Source organism: Harpia harpyja, chromosome 9 (genome assembly GCF_026419915.1).
Source record: "Harpia harpyja isolate bHarHar1 chromosome 9, bHarHar1 primary haplotype, whole genome shotgun sequence".
Lineage (NCBI taxonomy): Eukaryota > Metazoa > Chordata > Aves > Accipitriformes > Accipitridae > Harpia > Harpia harpyja.
Window position 1 is genome coordinate 12,176,622 of NC_068948.1, and position 21,848 is coordinate 12,198,469.

The 21,848-nt window shown below is 46.6% G+C and overlaps 1 protein-coding gene across 1 annotated transcript in view; it reads left to right on the forward strand.

The window, feature by feature from the left end:
- SLC7A10 (solute carrier family 7 member 10) overlaps positions 1–20,222 on the forward strand; it is a 45,789-nt gene extending 25,567 nt beyond the window's left edge. The window contains 10 exon segments of the mRNA XM_052795421.1: positions 2,066–2,270; positions 9,155–9,306; positions 10,147–10,272; positions 11,271–11,424; positions 13,121–13,244; positions 13,340–13,443; positions 14,571–14,667; positions 17,870–18,019; positions 18,375–18,552; positions 19,602–20,222. Of these exon segments, the coding sequence (XP_052651381.1) occupies positions 2,066–2,270; positions 9,155–9,306; positions 10,147–10,272; positions 11,271–11,424; positions 13,121–13,244; positions 13,340–13,443; positions 14,571–14,667; positions 17,870–18,019; positions 18,375–18,552; positions 19,602–19,729 (1,418 nt within the window). The 3' untranslated portion in view covers positions 19,730–20,222.
- The last annotated feature ends 1,626 nt before the right edge of the window (positions 20,223–21,848 follow it).

Genomic DNA, 21,848 nt, shown 5'->3' on the forward strand with positions numbered 1-21,848 from the left:
CTAAAAAGAAAATGACTCTGGCCTGCCCACACCCATGGAAGGGCTCTTACGCAGGGGAACACGGCCAGCCACAAAGCTTACAAATTAAAACAAAAAGTTGAAAAAAAGATTTTTTCAATGTCATGCCTTTTAAAACTGATTTTGCAACTTGTGGGGGGCCTGCATCAGTATCTTTAATCTGTACCAATATTTCCTTACTGCTGGGCTCAGATAGCCTTACTCGAAGCCACCGCACTGCAGATTGAGCTGCCTGAGGGCACTTCGTAACATGGTTCAGTTGTAATATTGAAAAGCCAGGTTTTATACCTGACACAGCCCTCATACACAGCAGTGCCCTTTCACAAACTGGCATGCCAGCAAACAGAAAAGGCACAGCACACGTCCCACCACCCCATCCCAAGAATGTATCTTTATTGCATTACATATTGTTGTGTTTAGTCAGATTCTCTGGTTTGCCATTGCAATGCTATACTAACACTTTAATAGTCAGGGAATGGCTTCACCTGTGGCGAGACCCTCATACCACAAGCAGCCCGTTGCTCCAAGAAGCCCAAAACCATCTGGGCAATCCTGCAGGGATTTGGCAGCAGCAGGGCTGTCCCCACGACCTCCGACCCTCCCACTCTTGCTGGGAAGCAGCCACCAGCTTATCAGTTGCGGGATTTGTCTATTTTCCACCTTAATTTCATTTCAAACCACAGATCAGAGTATCTGCTTCAGCACGCGTGCTGCAAACACACAGCTATGTACGAGCACAACCAGGGCAGACTGGCTGGATGAGCCGCACTTCCAGGAGCTGCTTTAAGAAACATGAGGACAGAATTGAAGCCAAACGCAGCAAAATTTGGCATAACTGGATGTGTTTAGGGAGCTTGCTATACATTGTGAGCCGAAAAGCATTTATAAAGCAGAGGGGAGGAAGAGAGCTTAGATTTGATGACACACAGGTTCAATGGCTGCAGGGAAGCTGGTTTAGGTGACAATACCTCATTAATGACCAGTATCCAATATTTTATTTTCATGTCTACACTGGTAAGAAATGCTGTTCAACAACATAGGCCGAAACTCGACTCTGTCAGTGAGGATTTTAATACTAACTCATAAAAGAAGAAAGCCCTCAGCAGAGTCCTATGACAGCCAGGTCTTCACATCCTTTTGGGAGAAGAGTGCTATTTGGGTATTGCTCAACAAGTCCCAAGCCTGACAAAAACCTCTCCTTCCAGACCCTGAGCAGCTACAAGGCACCTCTTGCAAAGCAGTTCCCGCTGGCCTGGGAGGACAACCATGCCCTGGCCCCATGCAAACAAAGAGCATCTGTGATATCCAGCACTCCCTTTCTACACCCAGCACTCCCTCGACTCACAGGCTAATCAAACAAAATTAGTAGCACAAAGTCTACATTGTCCGATATTTCAGTCACCCCACAATATCCCTTTAAAAATCTGTGGGTGATGACTAAGCAGCACAGGTACTGCAAATATAAAACATTAATTAATTTCCAATATTCGAGACTTTGAGATGACTTTTCAAGCACAATCTTAAACCTGCCCTGCTGGCAAGAGCACCCCTTGCCCCTACATTATAGATAATGCTACAGCATGGGGTTTTTGGTTTTTTTACTTCGCAGCCCCCCTGAAGATGGACCTTGCCTTGTTTAGATTCCTCTTGGGAGATGAAAATCTTCATTATAAAGACACTTCTAACTCCTTCTGATAAAATACTTGGGCATGGTGGGTGACAGCAGACAGTTGTGGAAGCTGTCTGCATTCGTGCCACAAAACTGCTAGCTGCAAACGCGGATGCTCGCCCGAGTCTTACTGGGCTTCAGCAGAGCTGAGCACGTGCTTACCATCCTTGATTGCTGATAAATGGCAATGCTTTCCCCAGGGTGTAATCAGATAAAATACAATCATGCAAGATCTGGAAGAGAGGGTTTGATGGGGGGTCTTATTTGGCTGGGTGGGGGCTGTGGGTTTGTTTGCTTTTTTTTTTTTTTTTTAATTAAAAAAAAAAAGTGCATTTCTCACTTTCTTTTACCTCACTGCAAACCTTTTGTCCTTTCCAGGTAATATCATTGGTTCTGGGATCTTTATTTCGCCAAAAGGAGTTTTGGAGCACACCGGCTCAGTGGGACTCGCTCTCATTATTTGGGTGCTTGGCGGCGGGGTGGCTGCCCTTGGCTCGCTATGTTACGCTGAACTGGGAGTCACTATCCCCAAATCGGGAGGGGATTATTCCTACGTCACAGAGGTTTTTGGTGGGTTAGCTGGGTAAGTACCCTATCTCTATAAAGTAATTTGAAAACACATTTGTATTAAGTATTTTGTGTGGAAAATACATCTGACTTGGAAGAGACAGGGAACATTTGTCAATAAAACCCTTTTGCAAAATGATTCTTTCTGTTCTCATTAGAAATACCAAATCGCCCCTACGCAGAGCTCCTGGTGCTGCCTTCCGAGAGAAGGCGATGGATGCTTTCACTTCCCTCTCTGACTCAATAAAGTCCATGACAGGAAAGAACGATGCTGTAAATGATGCTGTGGCCAAGTGACATTCCTGTGTGCCGGTCATGAATGATCAGTACCTTGTACTGAGGAGCTTCACACATCAGGGAAGCCAGGCTGGAGCTACTTATCATAAATCAAAGCTGCTTGCAGCACTACTTCACTTACTGCAACTGTACAAAACAAGTGTTGTAAATACAAAGAGGGGGGAAACGGTAACTCAGGGAATGATTTCTCTTTGAAAATACCTCTAACAGAGTAGCATGGCTAAGGGAGGAAGGGACAAGTGAGAAGAGGTCATCATTTATATTTGACTGTATATTTTTTTATGCATTCAAAAGAAAAAGTAAACAGTCAACCTGTACTCACAACTCACTAGAGAAGCATTGAAACTTTCTGGCCAGCTCACTCATTTGCAAGTAAAGAGGCCATGCCACATGTTGTTGTTTTATTTGTGAAAAATAAGCACCATAACTGCAAACTAGCAAAAGGAGGAGGAAAAAAAAAAAGAAAAGAATATTCCTTCTCACTGGAGATGGAAAACAAGTTCGTAACAGTTGAGCTGGCTGCTGAGCTAGACTAAATCTGCACAGGCATAGCACGGGCAGGCGGTCACCCAGTCCCATGGGCTGTCCCCTTGCTCATGCCTGCCTTGGCTCAGTGCCACCCAGGCACAGCCAGCATCTGAAAAAACACTAGGTGACAAGGTAGTTTTCTTATGCTTGTCAGGCTTAAGCCGTTGCCTTACACTAGTTCTTGTGAAAGTCCGTGTTTCTTCAGTCAGAGGAAATGCTCCTCTGAACACTGTCCTACTTTGCATAGAAAATTACACTGGCGTCGCAGCATGGATTGAGGTAACAACAACATTGGCTTGGTTAACCAAAATCTCAACTCGTCTTCACTGAGGTTTGTTCTCTCACCGGGGGCAGGAGCTGCACAGCAAAGCCCCCACTCCCCCAGGATGCTGCAGCAGGCAGTCAGCAGCTTCCCCCCATCCCCTGCTCCCAGGAACAGAGTCTGCAAGCACGGACCATGAAAATGAAAGAGCATAAAATTGAACAAGCTCTCACAAGTGCTATCCCATGAATATTGCTGTGAAGGAGGCCAGAAACCATCAGAGTTTCATAAAACCAAAAGAATTATGCTTTCTAGGGGAGAAAAAGAAAGTCATTAGAAATCAAGTACAAATAAACCTGGCTTTAGTTGTTCTTCAGCTCATTCTGTGCTGTGTTCAGAGAATTTGCATGGTACAAGAAAGCACCAGGCTCTGCAATTGCTGTAACAAACCACATACCTGTTAATTGATCACTACCCAGCGTTTACCTGGGGACAGAGCAACACTCTCACTTCCCAAAGCAGGGAGCTCTCTGCCATGGCAGCAGCTCGCTTGGCGTCCAGGCTTGCGATGCACAAGAATTATCAAAAAAGCACAACCTTGTCACCTGAAGGGAAGCAGTGCTCCTGTTCTTGCTTTGCAAAGAGACTTTACCTTTTCTCCCAAGAAAATAAACTGTGTCGTAAGTATGACAAAGGGTTGCCTTAGGCAAGAAGCCTCCAGGTAGGTTTTGGTGTAAAAAAGGGGGGGGGGGGGGCTCAGTCATATATTCCAGTAAAGCTGGGCTAGGATTGCGCCCTTGCTGCACTTTGCTGAGCCACCACCTAAAGCCTGCAGCTTTGGAGAACTCTCACAAGCACCTTCAGTTTTCCACTTCAGAAGCGCCCGTTCCCCTGCTGGCACTCACACGTGGGGCTCCAAGCTCAACGGGGCCCTTCGGGAGCCTGCACTGTGCCTCCCCCAAGGAAAAAACAGCTTCTCCAAAAGTTCAATTTCCTCTTCCAGTTTAATCCTTCTACAGCAGAGAGCATCAAATTCAGCACACAAGGCTTTAGTGCATCTGCTAAAGGATTCTCCCGATGGCAAATCTGCATGGTTTGGTCTATTCACACAAAAAAGTTAAGCATAAGAGCATGTGCTGTACCCACCCAGACCACGACATTTCTTTTTTAACTTCTCTTGTGTTGTCCCTGCCCCCCAAAATCCTCCCCGTTTATTATGTTTTCCTGCACAGGAATAAGGAACAAAGAAGTACTATTTGATCATAACAGCCACTGGAGTACTACATGCCCCAGCTTCTGTACCTGGCAGTATTGATAGTTGGTTGTGTAAATAAAAAAAAAAAATAAATTGTAACACTGCTAGGTGTGATGTAAGAAGGTGAATGGAATAAAAGAGAGAGAGACAGGATGGGGCCATCTCCTGAGCTGGCAGAAGCTCTGGCTGCAAAGCAGCAGCCCTGCTCAGAGTCTGAGTACAGCTAAAGGACAGTGCGTGAAATGCTGCTGAAAGCACTGGTGATGGCAAAACTCAGCTGGAGTTTACCCTGCAGAAGGGACACTCTCCAGCAGCTCTGGCCAGGGCAGAAGGAAGAGGCAAGGGAGGGCTCCTGTTGCACTGGGCTCTGGTTTGGTACCACAGAGCAGACTTCCCGCTTTCATCTTCATTGAGAAATCATCTTGGTTTTAAATAGCATTTGTGTACGAGCACACTAACTGCAGGGAATGCGTCACATCCCGCGCTGCTGGAGCCGTCTGAGCACAGCTCATCTTACATGCATATGGGCTTGCATGTCTGTACAGGTCATAAAAAGAACATTACCCAAAATAGTAAACAATAGACATAAGATGTATTCTTGCAGAAGACAATGAATAAATTCAGCTTCATGAAAAACCACTAGTGCATTTCTGATAAATACAACTTCTTCCAAATGCTCAGCAATAACATGACAACTAACATAGCTGCTTCACCAGCAATGACTGATGACTGGACATATGACCTTACTAAAAATCAATAGTATTGAAATCAGCAGAGATCTCCAAGCCAGAACTTTGCTAAATGGCACTCCAAACTGCAAGTAAAACATGCTTCAAATATACTTCTGTATTTCCTTTTTGTTGTTGTTGTTACAAAAATCTAAAATTTCCAAAAGCAGTAATTCTTTCAGCAATGTAGGATAGTATTAATAATATTTAAACTAGCTCCAACTTTCTTAAACCAGTTCATCTTTTGCCATAAGGTGATCTGTATTACAGCATCTATTTCAAGCCGTTTTCTTTTGTTAATGATGCACAAGTAGGGTACGCTCTAATTTTCTATTTTCACAGGCTGCTTTGACTCCATGATCTTTTATATCAAACATGAGATCCCCTTGGGAGTACAGGCACATCTCAAATACATGTTTGAGAACAAATTTCACCAAGTCCACTAGACTATTAGAGACCCAGACCAAACAACGCTGTTCATTTCTTTCCACAGGTGAGGAAATTAATATGCAGAGATATCTGAAAAAAATTCAGTTTTGGTTCAGGGATGATTGGCACTTCCACATGAATGCCACACCTTCCCAAAAACAGTATATCCCACCACAGTTTGTCACTTATTCCAGCGTGTTTCTAAAATGGGGGGGGGGGGGGGGGGAGGGGGGGGGATCTAATTAGAGAAATTATCTAATGCACAGGCACATTGATGGGAGGATAGCCATTATCTTCAATGGACTTTGGATCAGGGTCAACAACAAAAAACACAGCAGAGGCCATCCAGCTAGCAGCTATTGACACTCGTTACGCACAACCACGGTTTGCTCAGAATACAGGCACAGAGGTTATTTTACCATCCCTTTCACCATCAGCACATGCAGGAGCTCAGATTTCCCACACAAACTCCAATGCTCAGGAAAGGAAAAAAAAAAAAAAGTAAAAAAGTCACAAGAGCAGCTACATCTTCCTTTTTCTCTACGCTCAGCTGTCTTGAGCCTGTTTCTAAAGGTTGGATCACTTCTTAGTCAGCAACGAGAGAAGATTTAACTTCTCAGGTTCTTGTAGTGCTGTAAATTACTGAGTAACTGTGAAAGCCTAACAGATCGGGCTCAGCTCCTGACACCCTCAGTGCCCCAGCTCAGCCCTCTGGGCAGTAATTCCCCCACTTTCCATTTGAAGAGCCAGGCAAAGTAAGTCCAGGTGTGCCACGATGACATCCTCCTGCTTCAAGTTGGACTTGGGGCTCCCAGCCCTGATTACGCTCCCTCTGCACGACTGCCCAGGGCAGAAAGCACACCCCCAGCCCTTCGGTTTGCACCTCGATTTGTCAAATTGCATGCACTGCGATAGCAAGGACATCTGAAACCCAGTTATGCCTGCAGGAACTTTCAGCCCTGTGTCACTTAAATTCATTACAGCTGATCTGGAACAGTTGCTCTTTGCTAAGGAAATTGTACTCTTAACTCTTCCTACACAACAGATGATAAAAGGCGGTGCTTTAAAAGCAAAGACTTCCTAGAAGACTCAGAGCGTTGGGTAATCATATTGGGATTAATTCCTGCCTGCCAGCCACAGCAATCGCCACCTCCCCACGAGCAATTTAACTCAAGAACAGCCACCCACAGCCGGCTGGGCCTCCGGCTCCTGATCCTGGCCCCGGCAGCTGCCGACAGCACTGCAAGAGCAGGGCAAGTGCTCAGCCGTGCAGCCCCGGCCCCAACAGCTGGATGTTCAGGGACATGAACGTGATCCGACTGACCAGCGCGGAGATCTTTTTCTCAGAATGAGGCTTTGGTTAAAACTTACCTGGAAAAACAAGATAAAAGTGGGCCTGTATCTTAGGCAAGCTTCCTTCTTATTTTAATGCCGTCTCTCGTTTGAGCTTCCCATTTGACAGTGCAACTTTGTCACCCTCTGCTAAAATTCTGCATTTACTTTAATTGATGTTATCAGTCCTGCATGTATTTCAGTTCAGCGGGAAACAAATTGACTGTCAGAAGTCTATTGAATTATTCACATTACCATTAAACCGTATTCTACCCAATACCAACTGTAACACGCTCCATATTACAACATAGAAGCAAGGGCCAATTTTGCCTGAAATACTGTTTTCAGAGTCATTCTCCCCACTGAACGTTTTTAGCCAAACACAGCTCTTGGCCTATGTGAATTGTATGGGCTAAGATAAATGTGACAGGGAAGAGCTGGTGGCCTCTGCCCACCAAACCCCATGGCCCCACTGGTGGGGCTCTGCCTGAGCCCTGCCAGCTGGCAGCAGCCCTGCAGGGCACACACAGCTGGGGCTCGTGCAGGAGCATTGAGGGCTGAACTTGACCTCGCTCAGCACTGCCAGCACCCCAACCCTATCAGCAAACTATTATTGCAGTCTTTTGAGTCATATTTAGTCTTTGGTGGGGACCAGCCACGTTAACTCACCCAGCAAGCACGGTCTGCAGAGCTACCCCAAACTGAGTACACCAACCACAGCACCAAATAGCACAAAGCAATTATTGGAGGAACCTGCTCTGGAACCATGATGAAAAACATTAGAAATTGGGCGGGCGGGGGGGGGGAAGAGCCACACCACAAAATAAAGAGAAAGAAAGAAAAAAACCCCTGAGTTTTAAAAACAGTAGTGCCATTTGGGAAGGTAGCCAGCTCTTGCACCATGCCAGTTTATCAAATTAATTCTCTGGTAGTTCACAAGAAAAAGGAAGCATCAGATTGCCCCATACTTCTCAGAAACAACAAGGCAAAGTAAAAGATGGGACTGAGAGACACTCACCACCTTGGCCCAAGGAGCAGCCAGCAAGCAGCACTCCCTCCCTCCAGGTTAACAGCACGCAGAGGGACTCCCCCAGCTGTGCCAGATTTAAGGGGCTGACAGCAGGCAGCATGCTGGGAGGGAGCAGCCTTTAAAAGAGCAACCCACATAATCTAGAAATTACACTGTCTTATTTGGAAATATAATTTCTGATCCTCATTTGTGCTGGGCATCCCTGCACACTGCATTTGTACATGCATATCAATGAATTAATGTGTATGTACCTCTGTGTTTATGTACGTACATGGCAAGAACGATTTCACTTTCTTGCAATGACTACTTCTCACTACAGAAATAATAACACTTCAAATATTTTAAAGCACTAACCATATCCACTGCTGCTTTTATAAGATAAGTATTTTTTTTCTTTTTCCCAGAGTGAAAAATCAAAATATCTCACACTTAATATTTGCAAGGTACCTCATTCAGTGCAATCGCATTCAGCCACAGCTGGAGGCAGACAACCAGCCTGGCTGGACCCCAGCTGAGCGATTGCAGAATACTGCAGCACTATGCTGCCCTGGCCCACATCGCAGAACCAACCTGAACGGTGACAAGAAACCCCCCAGTGACTGTCGGGGAGCTGGTAGCAGCCCCAAGAGTGCAGCTGGCCCACAGGTGGTGGGCCTGCCCAAACCCTTTAGAGATGCCTTCAACGTAGGGACTGCCATCTGCTGCAGTAACACATCAGCCCAGGAGCAACGGAGATGCTTTCGCTTTGACATACAGAGCTAAATCAAAGTGTGCCCGCTGGGCATAATCCTCACTCATCCATACATGCCTAAACTGTGCTTTGCTTAAAAATGCTTAATTTAAAATCCAGATTGTGCTGGGAACATGAGAAAAGGGATGAGGAGAGGCACAAGTAGGTGACCGTTAGGTGCGACCGGGATGAAGGTGCTCGGTCCTGATGCCTTGGGAGCCATCCCGAAGCAGTGCACAGCTGAGCGTGTGTTACCTCCTCCAGCACACCCCCAGCACTGCTTTCTTGTGCTTTTTCTTGTCTTTTCAGGTTTCTGCTGCTATGGAGCGCAGTGCTTATCATGTACCCGACCAGTCTGGCTGTCATTGCACTGACCTTCTCAAACTATGTCCTGCAGCCCGTCTTCCCTAACTGTATCCCCCCCTATAATGCCTCCAGGATCCTCTCCATGGTGTGTTTACGTGAGTATTTGCTTCTCGCGCACACACAAAGCTTGCCTCGGTTTTACATGGGACCACTCGAGGGGCCGCTCTGGCCAGGCTAGGGTCACGGCCACAACCCAAAAGGCAAGCGGAGAGGTCCCCGGAAAGGCACCGTGACCGGTGCGGGATATTCAGTCCCTTCCCACTTGCCTGCAGCAAGCACAGTGGGCTGGAGCGGGACACAACGGTGCTCAAATCCCTGCAGGTCTCAGGGAAAGTGGTGGCAGGTGAGCTTGTGGGATGGGGCGGTGCTGTGCTCCCCGCAGAGCCATGGGCACCCAGCTCGGGTGACCCACCAGCATGGGTCACCCACCAGCATGGGTTACCCACCAGCACGGGTTACCCACCGGCACAGGTTACCCACCAGCACAGGTTACCCACCACCAGTTGAGCCCTTCCTAGTCTTCTTTGACATTCACAACTGCCATCGTGTAGGAAGCGCAGCACACCACCAGCTCTGCATTAATTACTTACGGAGCCAGCAAAAGCAAACCAGAGCTGCGGGGACTGAAGACATTCACTATTTCCATGAGGAGGCGGCGGTCCCTGCACATTGAGCACTACTCAGGCACAGTTACTAGAGCTGGGGGGAGCCCCGACCGGCAGCGCCCAAAGCCAGGAAGGCTGCTGGCTGCCAGGGATGCCCCTGCGGCTGGGAGTCTCCTAGGGAAAGGCAACGCTCCTCCTCACCCTTGCTCCCAGCCACACTAGAGCTCCCCACAGGAATGTGTGCATCAGTCTGTGTTTTTCAATGCTTTGACTGTGTGTTCTTAAATAAACATAATTTCATTTCACTGAATTCAGTCTTTTGCTCTCCAGTCCTCCTGACCTGGGTGAACAGCTCCAGCGTTCGATGGGCAACGCGCATTCAGGATATATTTACAGCAGGAAAACTCTTAGCCCTGGCCCTTATCATTATTGTGGGCTTCATACAGATCTTTAAAGGTACTCTGTGAGACAGCTCTAACACGGGTATGGTACTGTTGATAGACTTGACTTTTCCCACTTACTGCACTGTTTCCGCCTTACAAACTGACTACGAAGGAGTGCTGGGTTTAGCAGAGCTGCAGGGCTGTATACTTACACAGCTGTGGAAAGGATGGCAAAACAGAGAAACCAGCTGTATCTCCTTAAACAAGCCCCTTTCCGGCCTGCCTTGTCGGTTTTGAAAGAATAAAGGAGGGCAGCTGAGGTTGTTTTGGAGTAGTTACTGAAATTTTTTAATCTGTTGTATGTTCCTTAAATTTGAAGTGCTCTGTGTATAAAATGAATAAGCGATGCCTTGCAGGAAGACACCTGCTTCATTTTGGGCACTAGTCCAATTTCCTACAAAAAGTCACTTATAAGATTAAAAATAGGCAAAAAAACCTCTCACTGATTCACCAACTTAATGGAAAGCAGAGAACACAAAAGGCTCACAATGTTTTTATCGTGTATGTGATGAGTCATATAAAGGAAGATGAAATATGACATTTACAGAGAGCAGAAAACTTGTTTTCTCAGTGGTAATAGTCCCACAATCCTGATAAATCTTCTAGCCCCACAGACATTTTATTTTTTGGTATTTCTACTAAACACCACCAAACTCTTGTGAAAGAAAACCACATTAAGAACAGGTAGGAATTTACCCCGCCAAGGAGCCATCCTCAGACAGTGCAGGTTGGCAAAGGGTCCCATGAGTCACGGCGGTGACACCGGTGCCGTGGCACAGATGGCAGTGAGGGATGCCCGTGCATACAGCCCGAGCTGCCTCCCCAGGACGCCGTCCCGCAGAAAGCACTGCAAGTGCAATGCCAGCCCACGGTGATGTGAAGAGCATGAAGTCCCAAATCCAATAAGGAATAAAGAACAAAAAGAAAGAATAAAAAGCCAAAGTTTACCTATTTTACAGTGTCTCTGGTAGGTAGGGGTGGCTTAAACTCTTGCTTGCGCTCTCTGTGCAGGAAACTACGAAGAGCTGACGCCAAGCAATGCATTCAATTTTTGGATGACTCCATCCGTGGGGCATTTAGCGTTAGCTTTTCTTCAAGGGTCGTTTGCATTCAGTGGCTGGAACTTCTTGAACTATGTAACAGAAGAACTGGTTGATCCCCGCAGGCAAGTATCCATTTCCATGCCATCCACATTTTCTTGAAGTGCTGAAACATTGGAGCCATCTGGTAATATTATTCATTTAATAAGCTGCAGCGATGTCCTTCCATGTCTATGGGACCGGTCTGTCTAAAGGAGAGAGAGAATTTTTATTTAGAACAGATAGCAGGCATGTGAAAGAAACACTGAAATTAAAAATGTATTGCACGAGGCATTAACTGAATCAAACCAGCCTACGGACAAAGCAGTATCTTTATGGCACTCTTCAATCATACAGCGCTTCTATAGCAGAAAATTAACCATTGATGAGATGCCACACAAGTACCTATAGGGAGAATCACTTCCATTAGAAAAATGTTGAATTATGCTGGAAGTCGCTTTGCTTTTTCACCCAAAGGCGTTCTTCCACAGACACCTGAAAGAGAAGATTAGACAGTCGTAGTGCGGTGAAGGCAGCGCTCCCTGCCCAAGCTCGGCTGCAGGCACCTGCCTGCCGGCGCGACCGACGTCAGGTTGCTGCTGGTCCTGGGTACGGGAAGGGGCTTGGAAATGATTTATCATGAGCAGGCTAGGAAAGCTGGAGGGAAAGTGAATTTCAGTTTAGTAAAGCAAAGCTCAAATGTTTCAACATTTCTGAGCTGATGAAGTGGAATGACAAATGCCAAGAGCAGCTCTTGGAGCGTTCGTTATTTCTGGGGATCCAACACACACAGCAATGAAACAAGGAGAAATTTAAACTATTACACAGCCTGGATGGAAATGAATTAAAGCTGCAGCCTTACGAGCAGCTCTGCACATGCCTTCACACTAGTGAGTGGCAAAGTGCATGTCCAGGGAACTTGGCAGGAATAAAGAAAGTGTGGTAATACGTTCCCCCAACAAAACATCAACATTTTAATGGACCGCCACAATTTCAAAGCTGAATAATGAAAAGTTATGACTTAAATAAAGCAAATATGGCCTTAGTTGAGAAATAAAGAGAAAAAAAGGAGTGAATGGCCTTTTTTTATTATTTTTGCAGCCTCTGGGGGGAAACTAAAATATAAAAAAAAATTGGATAACCAAAAACACTTCCCATTTTTACTAAATCTGTTCAAAATCACAAAGGTTAAATACATTTTTTAAAAACTTTTTTCCAAATCTGACACACAGAGAAAAATGCATTATTGCATTAGATACCAAACAGTTCAGGTGTCCACCTCTAAGAAGGTCTCTGGATTGGAGGTCAAGTATATCTGTACTACTGTAAATTGCCATGGTGTCGTATGACCAGACCAGGTTTATGGCATGGCATGGGCCAAGGCAGCCACCTGAACGACAGGATCCCATTCCTTTTCAAAGCAGGTGAAGGTAAAGCAAAACAAGACGTTTTATTCCATCACTGGTGCCTGTACATAGGGCTTTTGAGAAACGGCTATTTTCATTTTTTGGCAACACACTGCCTCAATCCCAGTCAACAGCCCAAAGGGAGCGCGTGATATTTTTGTCCCAGGGAGCTCCCCTGCAGATGTGGCATCTTGTAGCACTTTTAGCCTTCTCCAACCTGCAGCGGGTCAAAGAGCCGATGGAAGCGCTGCCCCCTCCAGAGAAACAGCCGATGAACCCACCCAGCTGGGTCACCTCCCCCAGGCCGTTCACAGTTGTCGTGGTCTCGCTGTGCATGACTGTAATTTCTTATCTACCCTCCTAATTCTTTTATTAGGAACCTACCTCGTGCCATATTCATATCCATCCCATTGGTGACATTTGTGTATACGTTCACCAACATTGCATATTTCACTGCCATGTCACCCCAAGAGCTCTTGTCCTCCAACGCTGTGGCGGTAGTAAGTAAACCATTACCTGGATGTCTAAAATACACTTTGATTTCGGTTCTGTGCTTTGCAGTGTATTTCAGTTTCTCTGCCTTCTGTTGCTTTAGACATTTGGTGAAAAGTTACTGGGCTATTTTTCCTGGGTTATGCCAGTCTCAGTGGCCCTATCTACATTTGGAGGAATAAATGGATACCTTTTTACCTCATCAAGGTTAGATGGAGTACAATTTTATGAACATTATCTAATTTGGGGAGGGGCTGTTTTAATTTCATTTGCTAAAGAAATGCTAGCTAGACGTTTTGGATGTTATAGAGCATGAGATTGTTGTTGGGCATGTTGGATACATTTGGTTATGAATTGCTCTGTGTCGAATCAGCAAATGTAATACTGAATTGCAGAATCTCTTGCAAAATAATCCTTATGAGCTACTGAAAGTCTCTGCAGATATGGAATAACTCACAGTAAGAGCCAAACATGGCTTTAGCGTGGAACCAAAGTCATTTTACATCAGTAAGGTTCCAGTAGCTACAAGCTAAACTGTGCTTTGCTCAAAGAGGAGTTTTAGGGCCTGGTGCTGTTCCCAGTTACAGACATTTTCATTCCCGTGCTGGAAAAACTCCTTTCAGGCAAGATGCTTTGCACGCACACTGCTGATACTGGGGCCAGAATCTGTAAAGTCTATTATATTGTAGTCTATAAAGTCTATTTATATTAATTGACCTCTCTGAACTTAATTAAAAAGTTATAAAATTTTTTTTGAGGAAATGACTCAAGTCTTAAGTACCTAGGGAAAGTTATTTATCTCAGCACTTTCATGAGTATAATGAGATGCAACAAATCTGAGTGCATATGTAACAGGTTATGCACTCAAAAGTGAAATCTCAAGGCGCGTTAAACCTTATCCAAAACCCTTTTGACCCTGGAAATACTATCTATGAGGGGTTTCATGCCTTGGCTATCTATTGCTAATCACCACACAACCTTCACAGTATTCATCCCACCCTGGGTGAGAAGGCAGCCCTGGCCAGCAGACAGGGACTGGGCAGATTTCGATCCTCCTCCTCAGAGGTAATTCGGCATCTCAAAGCAGGTCATTTCACAGATGACATTAGCTGTTAAAGGCCTCATATGCTGAAGGGTCTAATTTAAATAACTTACACCAGGTTACGCAGGCAGTCTCTAGTTATCTCCCAGTCGCAAGCCCAGCACCCACAGGTCGCAACTCCCTTCCACGGCAAGACCAATGCAGGCGGTTGAGATTAGAGATGTTATATGGCTAGATATTGAAGAGGCTGTTGTACACCCAGTGGATTCAGCATCACTATTCTTATTTCCAGGTTATGTTTCTCTGGTGCCCGAGAAGGCCATTTGCCGAGTTTGCTTGCCATGATCCACGTCAAGCACTGCACGCCCATCCCTGCCCTGCTCGTCTGTGTAAGTTTTACCGTCCCTGCTCTGTCACCCTGTATCCTGCTTTTAGAAATACTGAATTACAGAGAGGAGAGCTGGAGAAATCCTTGAGAGGCCATTTTACCCCAGAGGAGGAGAAGCGAGTCGGCCTGGAGTGCTGCTGGTGGGTGCTGGCTGAGCAGCTCTGACAGCCCCAGAGAGGAGCAGCCTTCAGCCTCGGAAATAATCCCTCTTGCTCCCAACCACCCTTGACACCTGGAGGGTTTCCCTTGTACCTAACTTGAGCTGCAGTTTAAGCCCATTACCACTTGTCCTACCCACAGCAGACACAGAGACTGGCTTTTGAAACAGAGATACTTCATTTAAGAAAAGACAAGCTCCAATTTTGCCGCCTTTGCACAAACATTTGGAAATCCCCATGGTCACTACTAATCCCACTTGGGCAGGGCTGGTTTAGATCCTGCCATCAATGCCAGAGACATGGCAGCTCCCATGGAAAGGACAAAGTGCTCCTAAAGTTACTCTCAAAGAGCAAGACCTCTTGTGAGGGATGATCGGGCAGTGCTCTGAGGACCTGAGGTATTTCTTTTCTGTGGGCCAAAAAATTAAGTAGGGACAATGATTACAGCGGCCCTGAGTAACATATCTACTGAACGTCAGGCAGACAAGAGGTCACCTGCAAAGATCAGAAACCAACGGGCCAAGTGTTGGGAGGGTTTGGGGCTGGTCAGGTTGCTGGTGCGCTCCTGTGGGAAGAAGATTTCTCTCACTTTTTATACAGCATAAATTTCCATGATACTAATGACTTACGGAAATTATTATTTGAAACAAATAGCTTCACACACTTTTACCAATGGTGAGGCTAGAATATGTGATGGGGTTTACTGCAGCATAGAAGACGTTAAAGAGGAAAATGACTCCCGGTGCTGCCGTCCCCGGCTGCACGGCCCGAGCAAGGGAATTCCCCAAAGGGCATTTGCTTGAAATCTTGGCTGCATCAACTGCTGCTGACTGCAGATTTGCCACTGATATCAAAACAACGAGGGTTTGACCGCAGATGCACTAGGAAGGTGCACATTTATGTGTCTCCCAGCTCTAACAGTAATTCTGGCACAATACACTCGGGCCAAATTTCACCAAATAAGCCTCCTGCACATTCCGCTTTTATGACAAAACACATGTCTAGCTGAGGCCTTATGGTATTCCTGGGGCTTAGTGCCCCATCACAAACATCTCGTGTGTTGCCCCTGCAGGGTTTTGGGGTAAACTGCCGGGCAGCCAGAGAGCACTGGCCCCATCATGGGCTCCCACCAGGCAGCTGTTCTCTGCTGGTGCCGATGAAGCAGAACTCCTTTGTCCTTAAAAATACATCGGCCGAAATAACACGCTGAGTTTCAGAGGCTGTTTTGCCGTGAAACAGCCCCAACGCGAGAGTGCTGCCTGAGCCGAGCTGGCCGATCCGTTGAGCGTACACCAGCCCCCTGCTCTGCTCAAACCATTCCCCTTGAATTACAGTGCAAATCACAGAACGAGCACTGCATATCAATTCATCATTTGAAGGCTTTTTAATGCAGCTCAGGGTATATCAAATGCTGCTAGGAAATATTAATTTCTTAACAAATAGAAATATAAAAATAATATAGTGTAGGCAGCTACAATAGCAAACTGGGTCAGACTTTAGGCAAACCTAATTAATACATCAGGTTCCTTTTTCTCTTCCAATGAATCACACCTCGCTCTTTGCATGGAGAAAGGTTTCTTTGTACATGGAGAAAGGCCTTTTTAACATCACCAGCGAGACCTGTATTTTTACTAATCCTTTCAAAATTCAAGGGGCCAAGCTAAACGTAAAATAAACAGACTGAGGGGTTTTTTGCAAGACTGTGGGGAGTGGCCGGCTCTCCCGCCTGCCGTGCAACTGCGGCCAGGCGATCAGGGGGAGCAGCACACCCCTCTGCAGCCTCGTACCACTCGGGGATCACACCCATGCTGTGAGCAGATCTGACACATCAGTGTCACCTATGCACGGAACCTCATCGCTCCGAGCGGCGTCGCTGCAAAACCCGTTAGTGGCAGGAGAGGGTCGTATGTGCGTACGACACCACGCGCCTGTCAGAGGAAAGCAGGGAACATGTTATATGACACCGATATAAAACGCTGGCCTATTTTAAATCCATTTCGTAGTGAGACTGCTCAAGGTGTTGAAATCCCCCTGCCAATCCCTGCTTTGAACAGGGGAATGGAGGGACCAAAGGATCGTTTGATTGCGGTGGTGCTTAATGCCTGGCACCGGTGGTGCAGAAGCCCACCCTCCCGGGAGGACTTTGCTATTGGAACAGCTAATTAAGAAAAGGGGACATAAGCAAAAAGAGAGCCTGGAGTAACACAGACCAAAATCCTGAGCGCTCTCTGGAGGGGTTTGGATATTTAGTTTTCCTCAGGCCCTGGCCACCGGCAGACACCATTCGCAGGACCAGCAAGAGGTGCAGGCAAGGGCTCGGCTCAGCTCAGCTCCTGGGGTGCCGACAGGCAGGGGTGTGGGACCCGAGGAACAACCCCCTGGCCCCCGAGCCAGCTGTCCTGGCTTTACAGAGTTATGCAGAAATACAGTATAAACAAGCAAGTGTAGGCATAGAAATTTCCACCCTCCATCTGCCAGTTTCCAAACACCAGTAATACTCAAAAGATTAATGATGCCGGTCATCTGCAGCGTGAGCCATGTGCTGGTGGGGGCGAAAGGGCAAAGCTCTTATTTTTTATAACATACAGGGCACCCGCAACAACGTAGTGCACTGACGACAACACGTTAGCCCGCAGGAAATCCTTCTTTCATCAGAAGTCCTCACCATTGGGGTCAATAGCTTTTAAACCACACAACAGAAATGGGTGGAGTAGAGTGCTGGAGAGCTCTGCCGGTCCTCCCAGCCCTGCCTGCCTGGCCACGGGCAGCGGAGCCACCTCTGCCAGCACCCTGGGGTATTTATAAACAGACCCGCTGGTCTCTGGCTTCAGCATGCCCCAAATAACCCTAAATCCCCATTCAGCCCCAGCCCCAGCGGCACAGCTCGGGGACAATGCACCGAACCGCAGGAGGCAGCAGATGCCCAGCAGGGGCCATAAAGAAACGGAGTTTAACTGCTTTAACGGGTTTTTCGCTTGTTTTTGTTGGTTTTAAGCTACCATTTCTAGTAATGCCTCAAGTAAGGCTATGCTTCTCTCTTTGCAGTGTTTGGCCACTCTTATCATCATGCTTGTTGGAGACACATACACGCTAATCAACTATGTGTCATTTATTAACTACCTCTGCTACGGAGTGACAATTATAGGCCTGATCGTGTTACGCTGGAAAAAACCCAAAATCTTCAGACCTATCAAGGTGACAATGTTAAAGCTAAATCTCTTGGTTGCAATAGTGATGCAAAGGGTGGGACAGGCACACCAAGCCCTCCATCCTCCCATTTTGAAGAATGGTTTACTTTTTGATGTAATGTTTTAAGGTCCCAAACCACATCCCAAAGTGCCATTAGTGTAAAAACAGGATACACGGGCAGACCCCTTGTGAACTTGCTGGGATGGGCAGAGAGGACAACTGTGGTGGAGGGAAGGGGGCACGACCCACGGGGGGGCCTGAAGCCGCAGCGCTGCCTGCAGCCCCCCCGCAGCCCCTCACCGCCAGTCAGCCACTGCTGTTGCTCTGCTCAGTTTTGCTCTGCTCTGCTCTCTCCTGGTAGGTGAACCTCCTCATCCCCATCACTTACCTGGCGTTTTGGGCATTTCTGCTGATCTTCAGCTTATACTCCGAGCCGGTCGTCTGTGGAGTTGGACTCATTATCATTTTAACTGGAGTGCCAGTGTTTTTCCTCGGAGTCTACTGGAGAAATAAACCAAAGTGTGTAAATAGGCTAATAGGTAAGCCAGCACCACGGTGCCTCGCTGCGCTCCTGGGGCCGCTGGTTGTGCTCGGGTCTGCAGGGATCTGCTTAACGTGCTCTGACCGTCGGCACTAAAGCAGGCAGGGAACCGCCTGCGCGAGCCCCACCACCACTCTTGGTCACAGGCAGCCCCTGGGCACAAAGTGGCCAGACGGCACTTGCCGTGGGCAACTGCTTTGCTCACTCCTGGCCACATTTGCCTCCTTTTGTGCCCCTGTGCAACTCCCCATGCACTCAGCTCGCTCACAGCAGCCCGTCCCGGAGCAGATACACGGGAGTGTAACTTTAAGCACATGAAGGCTAAATGAGCTATCACAAAAGGACTAATAAATGGCCGAGAGCTTTGCCTCCCCCTTGCCCTGCTTCCCTCCCACCGTGCCACCAGCACATCCTGCTGCACAAGCCCCGCGCAGCACGATGAGTTATTTCGTTCTCAAAAGATAAGAAAGCCTTACATTATCACTCACGTAACATTAAAACCGCACGTAAACCTCTTCTGTTTTGGTTGTGTTTGGCTTTTAATTGTTTTGCTCCGAGGCGAGGACTTTCAAACAAGCACGCTGCAGCCCTTTGCTCTCACCGGAGGGTTTCCACCAGCTGCGGCAGGGCTCCGCTCCCCACGACCAGCGGTCCCCGCCATTGCCGCAGGGCCAGCGCAGTGCCAGGAGGGCTGGCAGCCATCTCGGCCCGGTAGCCACCTCGGCCCGGCCCCGCCAGCCGGCCACGGGCAGCGCCGGGCAGCTCTGCGAGGGGCCGGGGAAGGGCTATGGATGGGCAGCCCTCAAGCTGCCCCCTCTTAACCTGCCCCTGCTTTGCAAACACTATTTTATCGCTGAGCTGGAGATGTTTTCATCTCCACCCAACCCCCTTTGGGGTTGGAGGGGGCAATCGGCTGTGCGACAGGGTTGAGCGGCCCCGGCTGGGAAGATGCACGTTCATTCACACGTTGCATCGCCCCAGCCTCGCGCTTTTGTTTAGAAGAGCTCGAGCATCCCCATTAACCACCCGCACGTTTGCTCTTCGCAGAGTCCATGACGTGCTGGGGACAGAAGCTGTGTTTTGTGGTCTACCCTCAGGGGGGAGGTGCCGAGGAAGAGGAGGCACCCTCGGCCCGCTCTTGGCGACCAGCGAGCGAGACGGCCGCGAGGAAATAATGACGCGGCCTCCGAGGCTGAAGTGGCTTCTTGTTTACATGCTGATTTTTGCAAAATGTTTTTCTGGAAAAAAAAAAAAAAAAGAAATGTTTTTAGAGCTCCAATAGTGAAGCCCATAAAATGAGCTACACCCTTTATGGCATCTGTAGCTTTTAGTCTTTCCCTAAAAAAAAGAAAAAAAGAGGAAAAAAAAAGTAATAAAATATAAAATAAGGCGCTGGTTGTTTTTTTTCTGGCAGTGCACTTGCTCAGCAGGGGAAAGCAGCACAGCTACAGCTCTGGAATACTGATTTTAGCAGCCACGAGGGTCCATCAGAAACACACAAATTTAGGCATTTCAAAAGTAGGGCAGCTCCCAATGCAAAATCAAAGTGGAAAAGATCAAGACAAAGCGAGGAGACACCCATGCCAGCAGGAAAAATTCCTGTTGCTGTCCCTGGGTAGGGTGAATCCCCACATAACACATGAGGTGTCAAAGTTACAATCCAAAGGATCATCCCTCCACATACCTGCGAGAGCCCAGTGCCTCCATCCGAGCACCGGCCCGGCCAGGGACAGGGTCATTGTGCTGAACACTAACCCGCTCGGGCGGACCTTAGAGTCAATCATCCAAAATCAGCAGTCTGCTTGACTGCTCAGACATCATTGGGTGATGCAGAAAAAAAGTATACAGAAGTAGTGATAAAAATCTGAAGGATCTCAATTTTGAAGCATTTTTGCAAAGGCAGAGCTGGGTTCCTGTATCCCGCATGGGGACGGAGCTCATTGCACTGCCCAGGAACATTTGCATGAAGCTCAGCACTATCTGGGTGCTGACGGCGGAGGACAGAAGATGTGGAGGGGTTTGCAGCGGGCTCAGCAGTGCGAACTCGAGGGAAACATGGGAAAGAAGCCCGACCTTTCTCCTTTTTACTGAAGTGTCAGGTGATACCACATTGCTTCAGAGACAAATTCCCCATTTCCACTATGCTCAGCCAAGTAACAAGCCTAAATCATTCTCACATCAGATGCTCTTTAGAAAGTGTTTTGCATATTTTATTTGTGGCAAACACTAGGAAAAAAAATCTAGTTCATGCATTTGATTAATATATAGAGGTTTGCTGCTGTAGCAATATGGCCACTTTCACACCAAAGAATCTTTTGAAAATGCAAAATGCAAGAACAGCTGCGAGCAATATTTTGAATCACCACCATTCTTTTGCAACTTTTGAAAACAAAAACTATCATGTTCAGTAGCCTTGGTAACAGCCATGTGAATGTAATTTAAAAAGTATCTTTCTATGTGTTACAGGCCCTGGTATAAATATTAAGGATTCATTAATCTCTTATGTGTCAAGTATCACATGCTCTACAAAGATTTAAGAACAGACTCAAAATAAGGAGCGAGCTTAAGGAACGTACCTTTCCAACACAATGCATTATTCAGAAGTATTTTTATTTTTAAATATCTATCCATCTCTCTCCAAACTTTCAGATGGTAGACACTAAAAAGAAACACAACTTACACTCTTCTCTTTGTATAAAGCTGTTAATCGTAAGAGATTAAAATATATATTTAGCTCAAGAAAAAGATGTGGTTTGGTGTGTACATATGCACACGTGTAAAGAGAGATTCCATATTTGAAATAATGTTATGAATATATAAAGTTTGCTGATAAAAGTCATATATATTCAGCTTGCCTTTTTTTTTTTTAATTAACAGCACACCTGCCCTATTTATACGGGCTAAGCAGCACCCAAACACTTAACCCATGTCAGAGGCTCTTGTGGCTGAGTCTTATTTTCCATGGTTCAAAATCCACTTTCTGTGGTATAATTTCCAACAGATTATTTTTTTCAATAACTTTATTATCTAGTGAGCATATTAAATGTATTATAGCACCAGCAATAATGATTGTTTTCAGAACTGCTAAGTTTTGGCGTGGTTTTATTTTCATTTGTTTAAATAATTAAGGTATGGAAATCAGCCAGCACAGAAACTTTGCAGCTCTTGAGAAAACAAGTCTGTATGGTAATGAGAAAGGTAGTGGTAGTAGTAGTAGTAGTAGTAGTAATAATAATAATAATAATAATAATAATAATAATGTGCTGTAACTGCTACCAAGGCTTTCCTTGGCTA